The following is a 12,930-nucleotide window of genomic DNA, read 5'->3' as shown; positions in this document are numbered from 1 at the left end:
ATTCAACCCCCTGAGTCAATACATGTTAGAAACACCTTTGGCAGCGACTACAGCTGTGCATCTTTTTGGGTAAGTCTCTAAGAGCTTTACACACTTGGCAATATTAGCCCATTATTCTTTTCATAATTCTTCAAGCTCTGTCAAGATGTTGGGGATCATGACTAGACTGCAGTTTTCATGTCTTGCCATAGATTTTCAAGCAGATTTAAGTCAAAACTGTAACTTACCTGGTTAAATAAAGGTTAAATAAAAAATAAAATAAAAACTTGGCCACTCAGGAACATTCACTGTCTTCTTGGTAAGCAACTCCAGTGTAGATGTGGCCTTGTGTTGTAGGTTATTGTCCTGCTGAAAGGTGAATTCCTCTCCCAGTGTCTGGTGTAAAGCAGACTCAACCAGGTTTTCCTCTAGGATTTTTCCTGTGCTTAGCTCCATCCCGTTTCTTTTTATCCTGAAAAACTCCCCAGCAATTGCCGATGACAAGCATACCCATAACATGATGCAGCCACCACCATGCTTGAAAATAAGGAGGCAGTTAATCAGTGATGTGTTGTGTTGGATTTGCCCCAAACATGAGGCTATGCATTTAGGCCAAAAAGTGTATTCCTTTGCCGTTTCCTTTTGCAGTATTACTTTAGTACCTTGTTGCATATAAGATGCATGTTTTGGAATATTTTTATTCTGTATATTTGTATACTTCTTTTCACTCTGCCATGAATCTATGGACCTGTCCTTGACCTCTCCTCTGACTGAGTGGAGAAGGGTAGAAGCAGTAGTAGGGACTTTTATAGATCATTTTATAGGGACTTTTATAGGACATTTCTCATGCCTCAAACACCTCCCTAAACTCGGAGGAATGTATGCGCTGTGCCAACAGCCTGGGAGCCCCCCCTCTACGTCTCAATCTAAATATGTCATGGAAAATGAACTTCCACTTTCATTATAACATGCTGTTCTTATAAATCATAAACAACCACCCACCCCAAACACGGAAGCAAGCACACACACACACACACACACACACACACGTACACACGTACACACGTACACACACACATACACACACATATTTCCTGACTGTCTCTCTCTCTCTCTCTCTCTCTCTCTCTCTCTCTCTCTCTCTCTCTCTCTCTCTCTCTCTCTCTCTCTCTCTCTCTCTCTCTCTCTCTCTCTCTCTCTCTCTCTCTCTCTCTCTCTCTCCTCTGTCAATTCAATTTCAATTTAAGGGCTTTATTGGCATGGGAAACATATGTTAACATTTCCAAAGCAAGTGAAGTAGATAGTAAACAAAAGTGAAATAGACAATAAATATTAACAGTAAACATTACACTCAGAAGTTCCAAAAGAATAAAGACATTTCAAATGTCATATTATGTCGATATACAGTGTTGTAACAATGTGCAAATAGTTAAAGTACAAATGGGAAAATAAATAAACATCTCTCTCTCTCTCTCTCTCTGTGTTAGGTACATCAGTGAGCTGCGGTTGGTGAGGGTCCATGGGTCAGAGGGCGGGATCTACACCTTCCTAGCCAATCATGAGGACGCCTCTGTCAATCAATCATTCCCTGTCTATGTGAACAGTACGTTTTGGTCGGATAATTTTGCATGATGTGTTTTCACACCCTTTTTCACACCCTTTTGAAGGCTAACAGTAAACTCTCTCTCTCCCCCCTCTCTCTTTCTCTCGCTCTCGCTCTCTCTCTCTCACCTTTTCTCTCACTCACTGTCTCTCTCTCTCTCTTCCTTTCTCTCCCCGTCTCTCTCTCTCTCTCTCTCTCTCTCTCTCTCTCTCTAGGTAAGCCCGTCATCATTTCCCAGGAGGGACCAGTTGATGGACAGGTGCGCTGCGTTGCCGCCGGTTACCCGGCCCCTAAAATCAGCTGGTTCTACTGTGAACTGCCCCACACACGGTACTTGACAATAGCACACACAGACATAGTCACTACTGTCATTGCTGAGTGTGATGCTAAATTCCATTGTCATCCCAAGGAACCCAGTAAATAACATATACAGAGAAGTGACCTAAACAGTTGTTTAAAAGCATAGTTACAATGCATAGCTAAATGCACTGTTAAAATCAAGTGCTTTGTAACACTAAAACTAGTGGCAACTGAACTGCCACCAACGCCAAGGAGAAGAAACTTTAACTTTGCTGGAGTATTGAAACACATTCATCCTGAGATGTTTTGAAACATGACATGGTCTGTTGTAACACGGCTTAATCAAGTGTTGTGCAACACCTTGCCAGGGTCTGGGAGCACTACCGGAAAAGGTTGAAAACAATATTTTGGTGTTTCAAATCCTGTCTAGTGCAAAATTAGATACCTTCTTCTGGAGGATTTTAATGTTTAACATTGATCTACAACAGATGTGTCAAACTCATTCCACAGAGGGCCGAGTGTCTGTGGGTTTTTGTTTTCTCCTTTAAATGAAGACCCAGATAACCAGGTGAGGGGAGTTCCTTACTAATCAGTAACCTAGACAACCAGGTGAGTGGAGTTCCTTACTAATCAGTAACCTAGACAACCAGGTGAGGGGAGTTCCTTACTAATCAGTAACCTAGACAACCAGGTGAGGGGAGTTCCTTACTAATCAGTAACCTAGACAACCAGGTGAGGGGATTTCCTTACTAATCAGTAACCTAGTGTCACGTTCGTTGAGTACAGGATTGGACCAAGGTGCAGCGTGGAATGCATACATGTTTATTAACGAAGTTAACACACAACAAAACAACAAAAGCAACGTAACGTGAAGCTCACAATGGCTACACATAAACAAGCCAAACAAGAGTCAAGATCCCACAACATAGGTAGGCAAAATGGCTACCTAAGTATGATCCCCAATCAGAGACAACGATCGACAGCTGCCTCTGATTGGGAACCACACCCGCCAACATAGAAATACCAAACATAGATATTAACATCACATAGATATTCACGCCCTGACCAAACCAACTAGCGAACTCTATGTCAGGGCGTGACAGTACCCCCCCACCCCCAAAGGTGCGGACTCCGGCCGCAAACCTAACTCATTAGGGGGAGGGTCCGGGTGGGCATTCAACCTTGGAGGCGGATCTGGCTCTGGGCCTGACATCCTCTCCCTTACTGCCTCCCCGTTGCACCCCTGGTCCGGTCTGGACCTCGGCGCGATGCTTCCCCTCTCAGTCCTCCCCGTTGCACCCCTGGTCCGGTCTGGACCTCGGCGCCATGCTTCCCCTCTCAGTCCTCCCACGATGCACCCCTGGTCCGGTCTGGACCTCGGCGCGATGCTTCCCCTCTCAGTCCTCCCACGATGCACCAAGCCCTGTCTGGACCCTGGTGTGGGAGCCCCCGAACCTGGAGAGGGGCTGACGTCTGGTTCTGGAGTGGGGCCGCTGACCGGAGCTGAACTGGACCCCAGTGGAGCGGACTGCTCTGGCACTGGACTGGAGCAGCTGACCAGAGCTGGACTGGGCACCGGTGGAGCGGACTGCTCTGGCACCAGCCGTACCGGGCTGGGAACACGCACCACTGGTTTGGTGCGGGGAGCAGGTACGGGCCGTACCAGGCTGGGGAGGCGCACTGGTGACACAGTGCATAGAACCGGAGCAGAATATACTGGACCGTGGAGGCGTACTGGAGGTCTGGAGTGTAAAGCTGGCACAACCCGTCCTGGCTGGATGCCCACTTTCGCACGACACGTGCGGGGCGCTGGCACAGGACGCACTGAGCTGTGAAGGCGCACTGGCGACACAGTGCGTATCTCCGCATTACTGGGTTCCTCAATGAACACACGCTCCTTCTGTTGCCTGGCCAGCTCCTCTCTCCGTGTATCCACTAATTCCTTCTCCCTTTGGGCCTCCTGCAGCGCCTCCTTCTGAAGGGAGCTCTCCTGCTCCCTCTTCTCTAACAGCCCCCGTAATGTGGTGGCATCCTCTCTCATACTGCTGATCCGCAGGTCTTGGAGGACCTCTACAATAGCGGCCTCCTCCTCCACAGTCGGCCCTTTCACAGCCTCCTGCTGCTTCGTCGACCACCCCGCGTGCCGCCCCCCAAATGTTTTTCTTGGGGTTGCCTCTCGGGTCTCCTTTTTCGTTTCGCATTTTGGAGTCGCCGTCTTTTCTCCCTCGCTGACTCTGTTTGCTCCCAAGGAAGGCGATCCATACCATCCTGGATCTCTTCCCACGTCCATGATCCTTTTCCTTCCAGTATCTCTTGCCATGTCCAGGCTTTTTGCTTTTCCTGGCCACGCTGCTTGGTCCGTTGGTGGTGGGATCTTCTGTCACATTCGTTGAGTACAGGATTGGACCAAGGTGCAGCGTGGAATACATGTTTGTTAACGAAGTTAACACATGACAAAACAACAAAAGCAACGTAATGTGAAACTCACAATGGCTACACACAAACAAGAGTCAAGATCCCACAACATAGGTAGGCAAAATGGCTACCTAAGTATGATCCCCAATCAGAGACAACGATCGACAGCTGCCTCTGATTGGGAACCACACCCGGCCAACATAGAAATACCAAACATAGATATTAACATCACATAGATATTCACGCCCTGACCAAACCAACTATGTCAGGGCGTGACACCTAGACAACCAGGTGAGGGGAGTTCCTTACTAATCAGTAACCTAGACAACCAGGTGAGGGGAGTTCCTTACTAATCAGTAACCTAGACAACCAGGTGAGGGGAGTTCCTTACTAATCAGTAACCTAGACAACCAGGTGAGGGGAGTTCCTTACTAATCAGTAACCTAGACAACCAGGTGAGGGGAGTTCCTTACTAATCAGTACCAGACACAGTGAGGGAGTTCCGTACCCACAGACACTCGGCCCTCCGTGGGAATGAGTTTGATACATGTGATTTGCAGTATGTATCTGACCATTGTTGAGCACAGTGCCCAATCCACCAGCAGTAACTAGAAGTTTTACAGCAGATATTGCAGGATAATGTATTTGCCTCTACCATTTAAAAGTTCCATGATCCATTACACCTCAACAAGCTGCTTAATACTAATATAGAAATAGACTTTTCTTCCTTTAAACATGCGTACAACACTGTGTCAATTCCACAGGTGGTTGGTGGCACCTTAATCGGGGAAGATGGGCTTGTGGTAATGGCTGGAGCGGAATAGTAGAATGGTATCAAGTACATCAAACACATGGTTTCCATGTGTTTGATGCCATTCCATTTGCTCCATTTCAACCATTATAATGAGCCGTCCTCCCCTCAGCAGCCTCCTGTGGTCAATTCCCGCTTCCTTCTGTCCCACTTTCCCTCCTTCTCTGTCACCTCCTGTTTTTAATCTGTCTAAATAAAACATTGAAAGAATTAAGGGGAAATTCCACAACAAATATTCTCCATATTCCCTTATCATCAATCAATATTTAGGCTATAAACCATTAGCATTTCTTAACCATTTGATTGTTTGGGTGTTTCAGAGTACTTATTTTCTGTTTTAAAACACTTTCTGTGTATCATAGTACTTACATTCGGTTTCCATTTCAACACCTCCAAACACCAGACCTCTGGTTAGGTGACATTGGGTTTCCATTTCAACACCCTCCAAACACCAGACCTCTGGTTAGGTGACATTGGGTTTCCATTTCAACACCCTCCAAACACCAGACCTCTGGTTAGGTGACATTGGGTTTCCATTTCAACACCCTCCAAACACCAGACCTCTGGTTAGGTGACATTGGGTATCTGCTTTTTTTGGCTACTTTTCATGGTTTCATTACACAATCATGGAGTCTTTCCGTGTGTACAGTGTAAGAGCATCCTAACATGTTTATTTTCCCTTTCTCAAATGTGGCTTGTTTTCATTCTTCAGGGATTGATTCAGACCTGGGACACCAGGTGAATCACTGGCCAATCAGTGACATTAATCAATGAATCAACCACTCCCCTAGGTGTTCCCACCTGACCAACGCCACCCAATGGGAGCAGCAGGAGGTTGCCACGGTAACGGTATCAGACTCGGCCTTCGGCAGCAGCGAGGTGGAGAGCCGACTGAACGTCACGAAGGGAGACACACACACACACTACCACACGTTGGAGTGTGTGGCCACCGTGCAGGGCGAGCAGGCTTACACACTGTTCTCCATCAGCGGTGAGATATACTGTATAACACACTCATACACACACACACACACTGGACACACACACACTAGACACACACACACTGGACACACACACACTGGACACACACACACTGGACACACACACACTGGACACACACACTGGACACACACACACTGGACACACACACACTGGACACACACACTGGACACACACACATTGGACACACACACTGGACACACACACACTAGACACACACACACTGGACACACACACACTGGACACACACACACTGGACACACACACTGGACACACACACATTGGACACACACACAGACTCAGTCTCTGTAGTGGACAGGTGTGTGTGGATGCAGGGCCAGATTGAGTGGGATTACAGAATGTTGAGTTTGCAGGTCTTGGATTAGACATGGACACTAATCTAATGTAATCTCACATAAACAGAACACTGCTGTCTCCTCTCTGTGTGGCCTGTGGGTTTGACTCTCTATGTGGCCTGTGGGTTTGACTCTCTGTGTTGGCTGTGGGTTTGACTCTCTGTGTGGCCCGTGGGTTTGACTCTCTGTGTGGCCCGTGGGTTTGACTCTCTGTGTGGCCCGTGGGTTTGACTCTCTGTGTGGCCTGTGGGTTTGACTCTGTGTGGCCCGTGGGTTTGACTCTCTGTGTGGCCTGTGGGTTTGACTCTCTGTGTGGCCCGTGGGTTTGACTCTCTGTGTGGCCCGTGGGTTTGACTCTCTGTGTGGCCCGTGGGTTTGACTCTCTGTGTGGCCTGTGGGTTTGACTGCAGCTCATACCACACCACAATAAGATACCCCACCCTTTTACGCTGTTGCTACTCTCTGTTTATTATCTATGCATAGTCACTTTAATAACTCTACCTACATGTACATATTACCTCAATTACCTCGACTAACCGGTGCCCCCACACATTGACTCGGTACCGGTACCCCCTGTATATAGCCTCGCTACTGTTATTTTTACTGCTGCTCTTTAATTATTTGTTACTTTTATTTCGTATTATTTGATATTGTATTTTTTTGTGATTTTTTGGGGGGGTATTCTTTCTTAAAACGGCATTGTTGGTTAAGGGCTTGTAAGTAAGCATTTCACTGTAAGGTCTACACCTGTTGTATTCGGCACATGTGACAAATACAATTTGATTTGATTTGATGTGTTATGTGTGTGTTCTAATGTTTATGTGTGTGTGTGTGTGTGTGTGTGTGTGTGTGTGTGTGTGTGTGTGTGTCCATACAGAGCGCACCGTGGCCCATAAGCTCTTCACCCCTCTGCTGACTGGTGTGGTTGTTACATCTGTAATACTGAGCATCATACTGGTGGTTCTCCTCTACAAATACCTTCAGGTACTATACCCTGTTATAGACTGACTGACTGATTTACTGGCTAACTGACTGACTGGCTGGCTGACTGACTGACTGGCTAACTGGCTGACTGACTGACTGGCTAACTGACTGACTGACTGGCTAACTGGCTGACTGGATAACTGGCTAACTGACTGGCTGACTGGCTGACTGACTGGCTAACTGGCTGACTGGATAACTGGCTAACTGACTGGCTGACTGGCTGACCGACTGGCTGACTGGCTGACTGGATAACTGGCTAACTGGCTGGCTGACTGGCTGACTGGCTGACTGGCTGGCTGACTGGCTGACTGACTGGCTGACTGGCTGACTGGATAACTGGCTAACTGACTGGCTGACTGGCTGACTGACTGGCTAACTGGCTGACTAACTGGCTGTCTGACTGGCTGGCTGACTGGTAAACTGACTGGCTGGCTGACTTGCTAACTGGCTAACTGGCTGACTGGCTAACTGGCTAACTGGCTAACTGGCTAACTGGCTGACTGACTGACTGTCTGACTGGCTGACTGCTGTCTGACTGACTGGCTGACTGGCTGACTGACTGACTGTCTGACTGGCTGACTGGCTGACTGACTGACTGACTGACTGTCTGACTGGCTGACTGGCTGACTGGCTGACTGGCTGACTGGCTGACTGGCTAACTGGCTGACTGCTGTCTGACTGACTGGCTGACTGGCTGACTGTCTGACTGTCAGACTGACCGGCTGACCGACTGGCTGACTGACTGTTGTGGTTGATACAGCTGTAATATTGAGCATCATACTGGTGGTTGTCCACCTTCAGGTACTATACCCTGTTATAGACTGACTGACTGGCTGACTGGCTGACTGGCTGACTGACTGACTGGCTGACTGGCTGACTGGCTGACTGGTTGACTAACTGACTGACTGGCTGACTGGTTGACTGGCTGACTGACTGGCTGACTGACTGGCTGACTGACTGACTGGCTGACTGGCTGACTGGCTGACTGGCTGACTGACTGGCTGACTGACTGGCTGACTGGCTGGTCATCATGTTATTGATCCCCTCATGTATTATATTTTAATCATGTTCTCTAATGTATTTATTATTAATCAATATCAATAATAATTAATATCCAGGCACTCCGCATTGTGTCGTGTATAAGAACAGCCCTTAGCTGTGGTACATTGGCCATATAATACACCCCCTCGTGCCTTATTGCTTAATTATACCATAGCATTGTTGAATACTTGTTTCTGATTGGCTTGAAAGGCATTCTAGAGCATGCGTGATTTCCTTATAACGCACTGTATATCAGCACAGTAGAATTCAATGGCAAGTTCATAATTACATGTTCTATGTTTTAGCTGCTTTTAAAACAAAAGTTGAGTTGAAAACATTTTTGGTATTGTTGAATTAGATTTTCATAATATCAAGCTAGGGCTGATGGTTTGGTTAGCTAAACTAGCAGGTCTGTTTGTTTGGTTACCACGGCAACTACTGTAGCTATCTCGTAAACTTGCTAGCTACTTCAGTGGATGTTGAACACATTTCTAGCGGCAAATGAACAAATTTCTAGTGACAAATGTGTTAAATTATAGCTATGGTATAAAAGGGAAAATCAAATCGGGGCTCTATGCATTCTCTGGAAAACAGTGCAACTCCGTGGAAGATCAGTTCAGCTAGCGCGTTGTGGAACACGCCTTTCACATCGTTCATTATTTTCGAAAGAAACGCATAGCCCCTTGTTGATTATCCCTAACTTAATCACGTTATTAAATGTATTGATCATTGACCCCCCCACACCCTCCCAACAGAAGCCCAAGTTCCAGATCCAGTGGAAGGTGATTGACAGTATCCACGGCAACAACTACATCTACATCGATCCCACCCAGCTTCCCTACGACCCCAAGTGGGAGTTCCCCAGGCAGAAGCTACGCTTTGGTAAGACACACACACACACACACACGGGCACGCAAACACACACACACACACACACGGGCACGCAAACACACACACACACACGGGCACGCAACCATGCAAGCACGCACAAACACACACACTCACCAGTGTTGGGGTGGTAAAAAAAAAAAAAGGAAAGTAGTAGATGACCAATTACTCATTAATTCTTTCAACAGTAACTAATTACTTGACTGATTACCTCCTGGGAAAAGTCATTAGTTACAATTAAGCAATAAGGCCTGAGGAGGTGTGGTATATGGCCAATATACCACGGCTAAGGGATGTTCTTAAGCACGACGCAACGCAGAGTGCCTGGATACAGCCCTTAGCCGTGATATATTGGCCATATACCACAAACCCCAGAGGTGCCTTATTGCTATTATAAACTGGTTACCAACGTAATTAGAGCAGTAAAAATAAATGTTGTTTAAGCTTGTTTTTCTCCAATGTTTGTAAACATTGTAAATGTAAACAAGCACTGTATAGCCTCATAACATGGTTAACACAGTCATTTTGATATCATGGATGGTCAGTCCTTGCATCCATAGCTCTGTCTATTAATCTGAGAGTGGTTACATTTCTCCAGGCCCATCCCAAAGCTTTTTACCAAAACAGAGGCGGGGCGACCGTTTTGTTATTGTTTCATCTGTGGATTTGCCCTTTAAACAGCTGCATATTATCAAGATATCAAAGTGTCACCAACAAAAAAGGTAAACAATTGACCTATAGTAAATGCAGCATATGGCATTCATTTTCCACATGTAAATAGCACTTTTCAGTTGTGCTCAAAGCATGCCATTCCATGAGCGCAGCATTTATTTTTCAACTCGAATCAATGAGCCCAATCATTACATTACATTACATTTTAGTCATTTAGCAGACGCTCATCAGTCCTCCATGACAACATAAACAACAGAGCAGGGCTGGCTAATAAATCCTTAGTTTTGGGGTTATGCTCAGGTCAAAACAATTAGGCTAATCTATACTTCCATATTTCCTAATTCTATTCTTGAAGATCAAGGGGTATAGCATGTATTGGAATGACTGGACTTCTGATAGACTAAGGTTTTTAATGTAAAGATATAATTTAATCGTATTATTTTTTGTAGTAGAAAGCGGTGGGTTAGAAGAGGCCTACATAACCAACCCATTAAGTAACATGTAACATCCATATATGGCCAGCTATGGAAACTTTAACTTTGGGTTATCCTGCAATAGATGTTTTTCAGTTGGTAACATACATTATTGTCTTCTTCTAATGCATTTTTAAGAGGAAAGTAATCTAAAAGTAACTGAATATAATCAGATTACGTTACTGAGTTTGGGGAATCCGAAAGTTACGTTACTGATTGCAATTTTGGACAGGTAACTAGTAACTGTAACGGATTACATTTAGAAAGTAACCTACCCAACCCTGGTCTTGGTGTCGATGAAGTAGCAGGCTACTGTTTCTCCTCCATATCTGGGGGTCGGATGCCACCCTGTGGTCGATGGTGGCATCATATTTTACTGACCGCAGAAAACAAGCGTGAGGAAACGATGCCTACAATGTCTGGAACGATACAAATCACCAGAACTATTTGGTGTCATTCGGTTGGCTGTGTGTGCACGAACGTGGTTTCAGCATTTTGGTACATCGCCTACTTTTGTGTAATCAGACGGACGTTCAGATATTTTCAAAATAGTCAATGAATATAGAATTTCTACCGTGTTGCATGATGGGAAAATAGTCGGACAGAGATATAATCTAGTTAAACAAAATGGATCGGTTTTCCACCGCTTTGTCCGTAACTATATTCGTAAACTTCATTAAACCCTGGTGGATATGATGTGGTATTATCAGTAGTCGAAGTGGTAACCGTCAGCCAAAAACCTTTGCCCTGGAATCAGTCCCCCTTTAGCAACGTGTACAACTCATACTTACCTGGCAAGGGAGATACCGTGATCAAGAAGGCGGTTCACCCAGGGTGAGGCTCAGCCATTGCACTCCGGCTGTGCTGACCCCATTTGCGAATTTCCCAAATGTGGAAATCTCGATTGCATAATTTCTGGTAGTGGGGGACTGCGTTCGCGCTCTCCCCTGATCTCGTTGTTCAAAATAATATGTGGGAGCTAATGTTCACTGTGTGATGGGCTGAGTGTTTACTCTGAGTGCTGTGGAGTTTGGTGTTGAGAAAGACATTTATCAGCTTTTACCTTTTCTTCCTCATCAGATGAATGGTTTTACATTTTGTCTTCTGAAAACCCAAAATGTTTGTGATCTGTTATTAAAAGCACTGGTGATTATGCCTGTCACGTCCTGATAATGTATAGGCCTACTTGTTAATGGATCGTCTTGCGCCCTCTGACAGAATTTAGATTGTGTTTTATTTGCTACATAATTAAGTCATTTATAGAACAGTATGCCATTTAAGCCCACAATAAATAATAGATTACTGCTCATTGTAACAGAATGATCAGAATTAAGAGGGAGAAAATGGATTGAATGACTTGGAGAATCACATTCACTTTAAAGGTGTGCCTAAAGTTGAAATGTCCCGAATACAGATTTAGAATGTTAATTTGGTCTGCTTTGATTTTATATCGTGGGACATGGAATCGGTCTATATCACCGAGGCTCATCCACTTTGTATAGTGTATCCACCTCTCATTCCTCGACTGTGGAGTGGCCGATGACGCCATCGCCCCACCTTAAGGATCGGTAGATTTATTTGACCATTTAGGTAGATTTATTTGACCATTTAAAACACAATACAACCACACATGTGGAGAATGCATTTACGATCATCGAGAATGACACAAAAATAAGTTTGAAAACGTATTTCCATTGTGGTCCTCTTAAATGTTTTTCTAAACATAGTAGGGCTAGGATCCACATAACACAACAAAGGACAGGAGGACATTATCATAGTCTAGAGCCTTACATACTGACATGGAAAATAAACCATTCTATTGGTCCATCATTAGCCAGCTTTAGACATTCTTTCTAAATGAAGTTCTGGTCGACATGGCTTTGAGTTGCTGTGATAGTTTGTTCTTGCAAGCTTTACTCTGGAACCAAATAAGATGGATTCTGTTTTTCCAAGATGCAGAGAAAGTTTGTTATCTGAAAGCCATTTAGTGATATTGGATAACTCTGCACTAAGGATCTCTTCTACTGAGGCTTGGTTCTTCTGGGACACCAGTAGAGCGGCGTCATCTGCATACAAAAACTAATTAGGAGAGCAGGCTGATTTCATATCGTTAATGTACAGTAGGAGGAGAAGTGGGCCAAGGATCCTAATAATATATATATATATATCAATAACTGTAATAGGAAGGGAATGATAACAAAGTAACGAAGTAACGACAACTCATCTTTGATCAGTAACTGTAATATTATTACTCGAATGACTAGTTACCGCAGAAAAAGCCATTATTACTGCAACGCGTCACCCCCCATCGCTGACACCCACAGAAACACATGCTACAAGTCATCCGGAAGCCATTATTACTGCAACGCGTCATCCCCCATCGCTGACACACACGAAACACATGCTACA

The 12,930-nt window shown here is 45.2% G+C and overlaps 1 protein-coding gene and 1 non-coding gene across 2 annotated transcripts in view; both read left to right on the top strand.

Moving 5' to 3' along the window:
- Positions 1-12,930, top strand: part of LOC121551907 (mast/stem cell growth factor receptor kita) — a gene marked incomplete at its 3' end in the record, with an annotated part of 37,202 nt that overhangs the window by 18,255 nt on the left and 6,017 nt on the right. Inside the window, 5 exon segments of the mRNA XM_045218926.1 lie at positions 1,467-1,582; positions 1,798-1,912; positions 5,900-6,099; positions 7,341-7,447; positions 9,244-9,370. Of these exon segments, the coding sequence (XP_045074861.1) occupies positions 1,467-1,582; positions 1,798-1,912; positions 5,900-6,099; positions 7,341-7,447; positions 9,244-9,370 (665 nt within the window).
- LOC123487933 lies at positions 11,305-11,471 on the top strand. The gene has a single exon (XR_006659912.1). It is a non-coding gene; the product is annotated as a U1 spliceosomal RNA (small nuclear RNA).

Source organism: Coregonus clupeaformis, unplaced genomic scaffold (genome assembly GCF_020615455.1).
Source record: "Coregonus clupeaformis isolate EN_2021a unplaced genomic scaffold, ASM2061545v1 scaf1905, whole genome shotgun sequence".
In the NCBI taxonomy this organism is placed as follows: Eukaryota; Metazoa; Chordata; class Actinopteri; order Salmoniformes; family Salmonidae; genus Coregonus; species Coregonus clupeaformis.
Note: the sequence above shows the minus strand (reverse complement) of the source record. Positions and strands in the feature narration are given on the sequence as shown.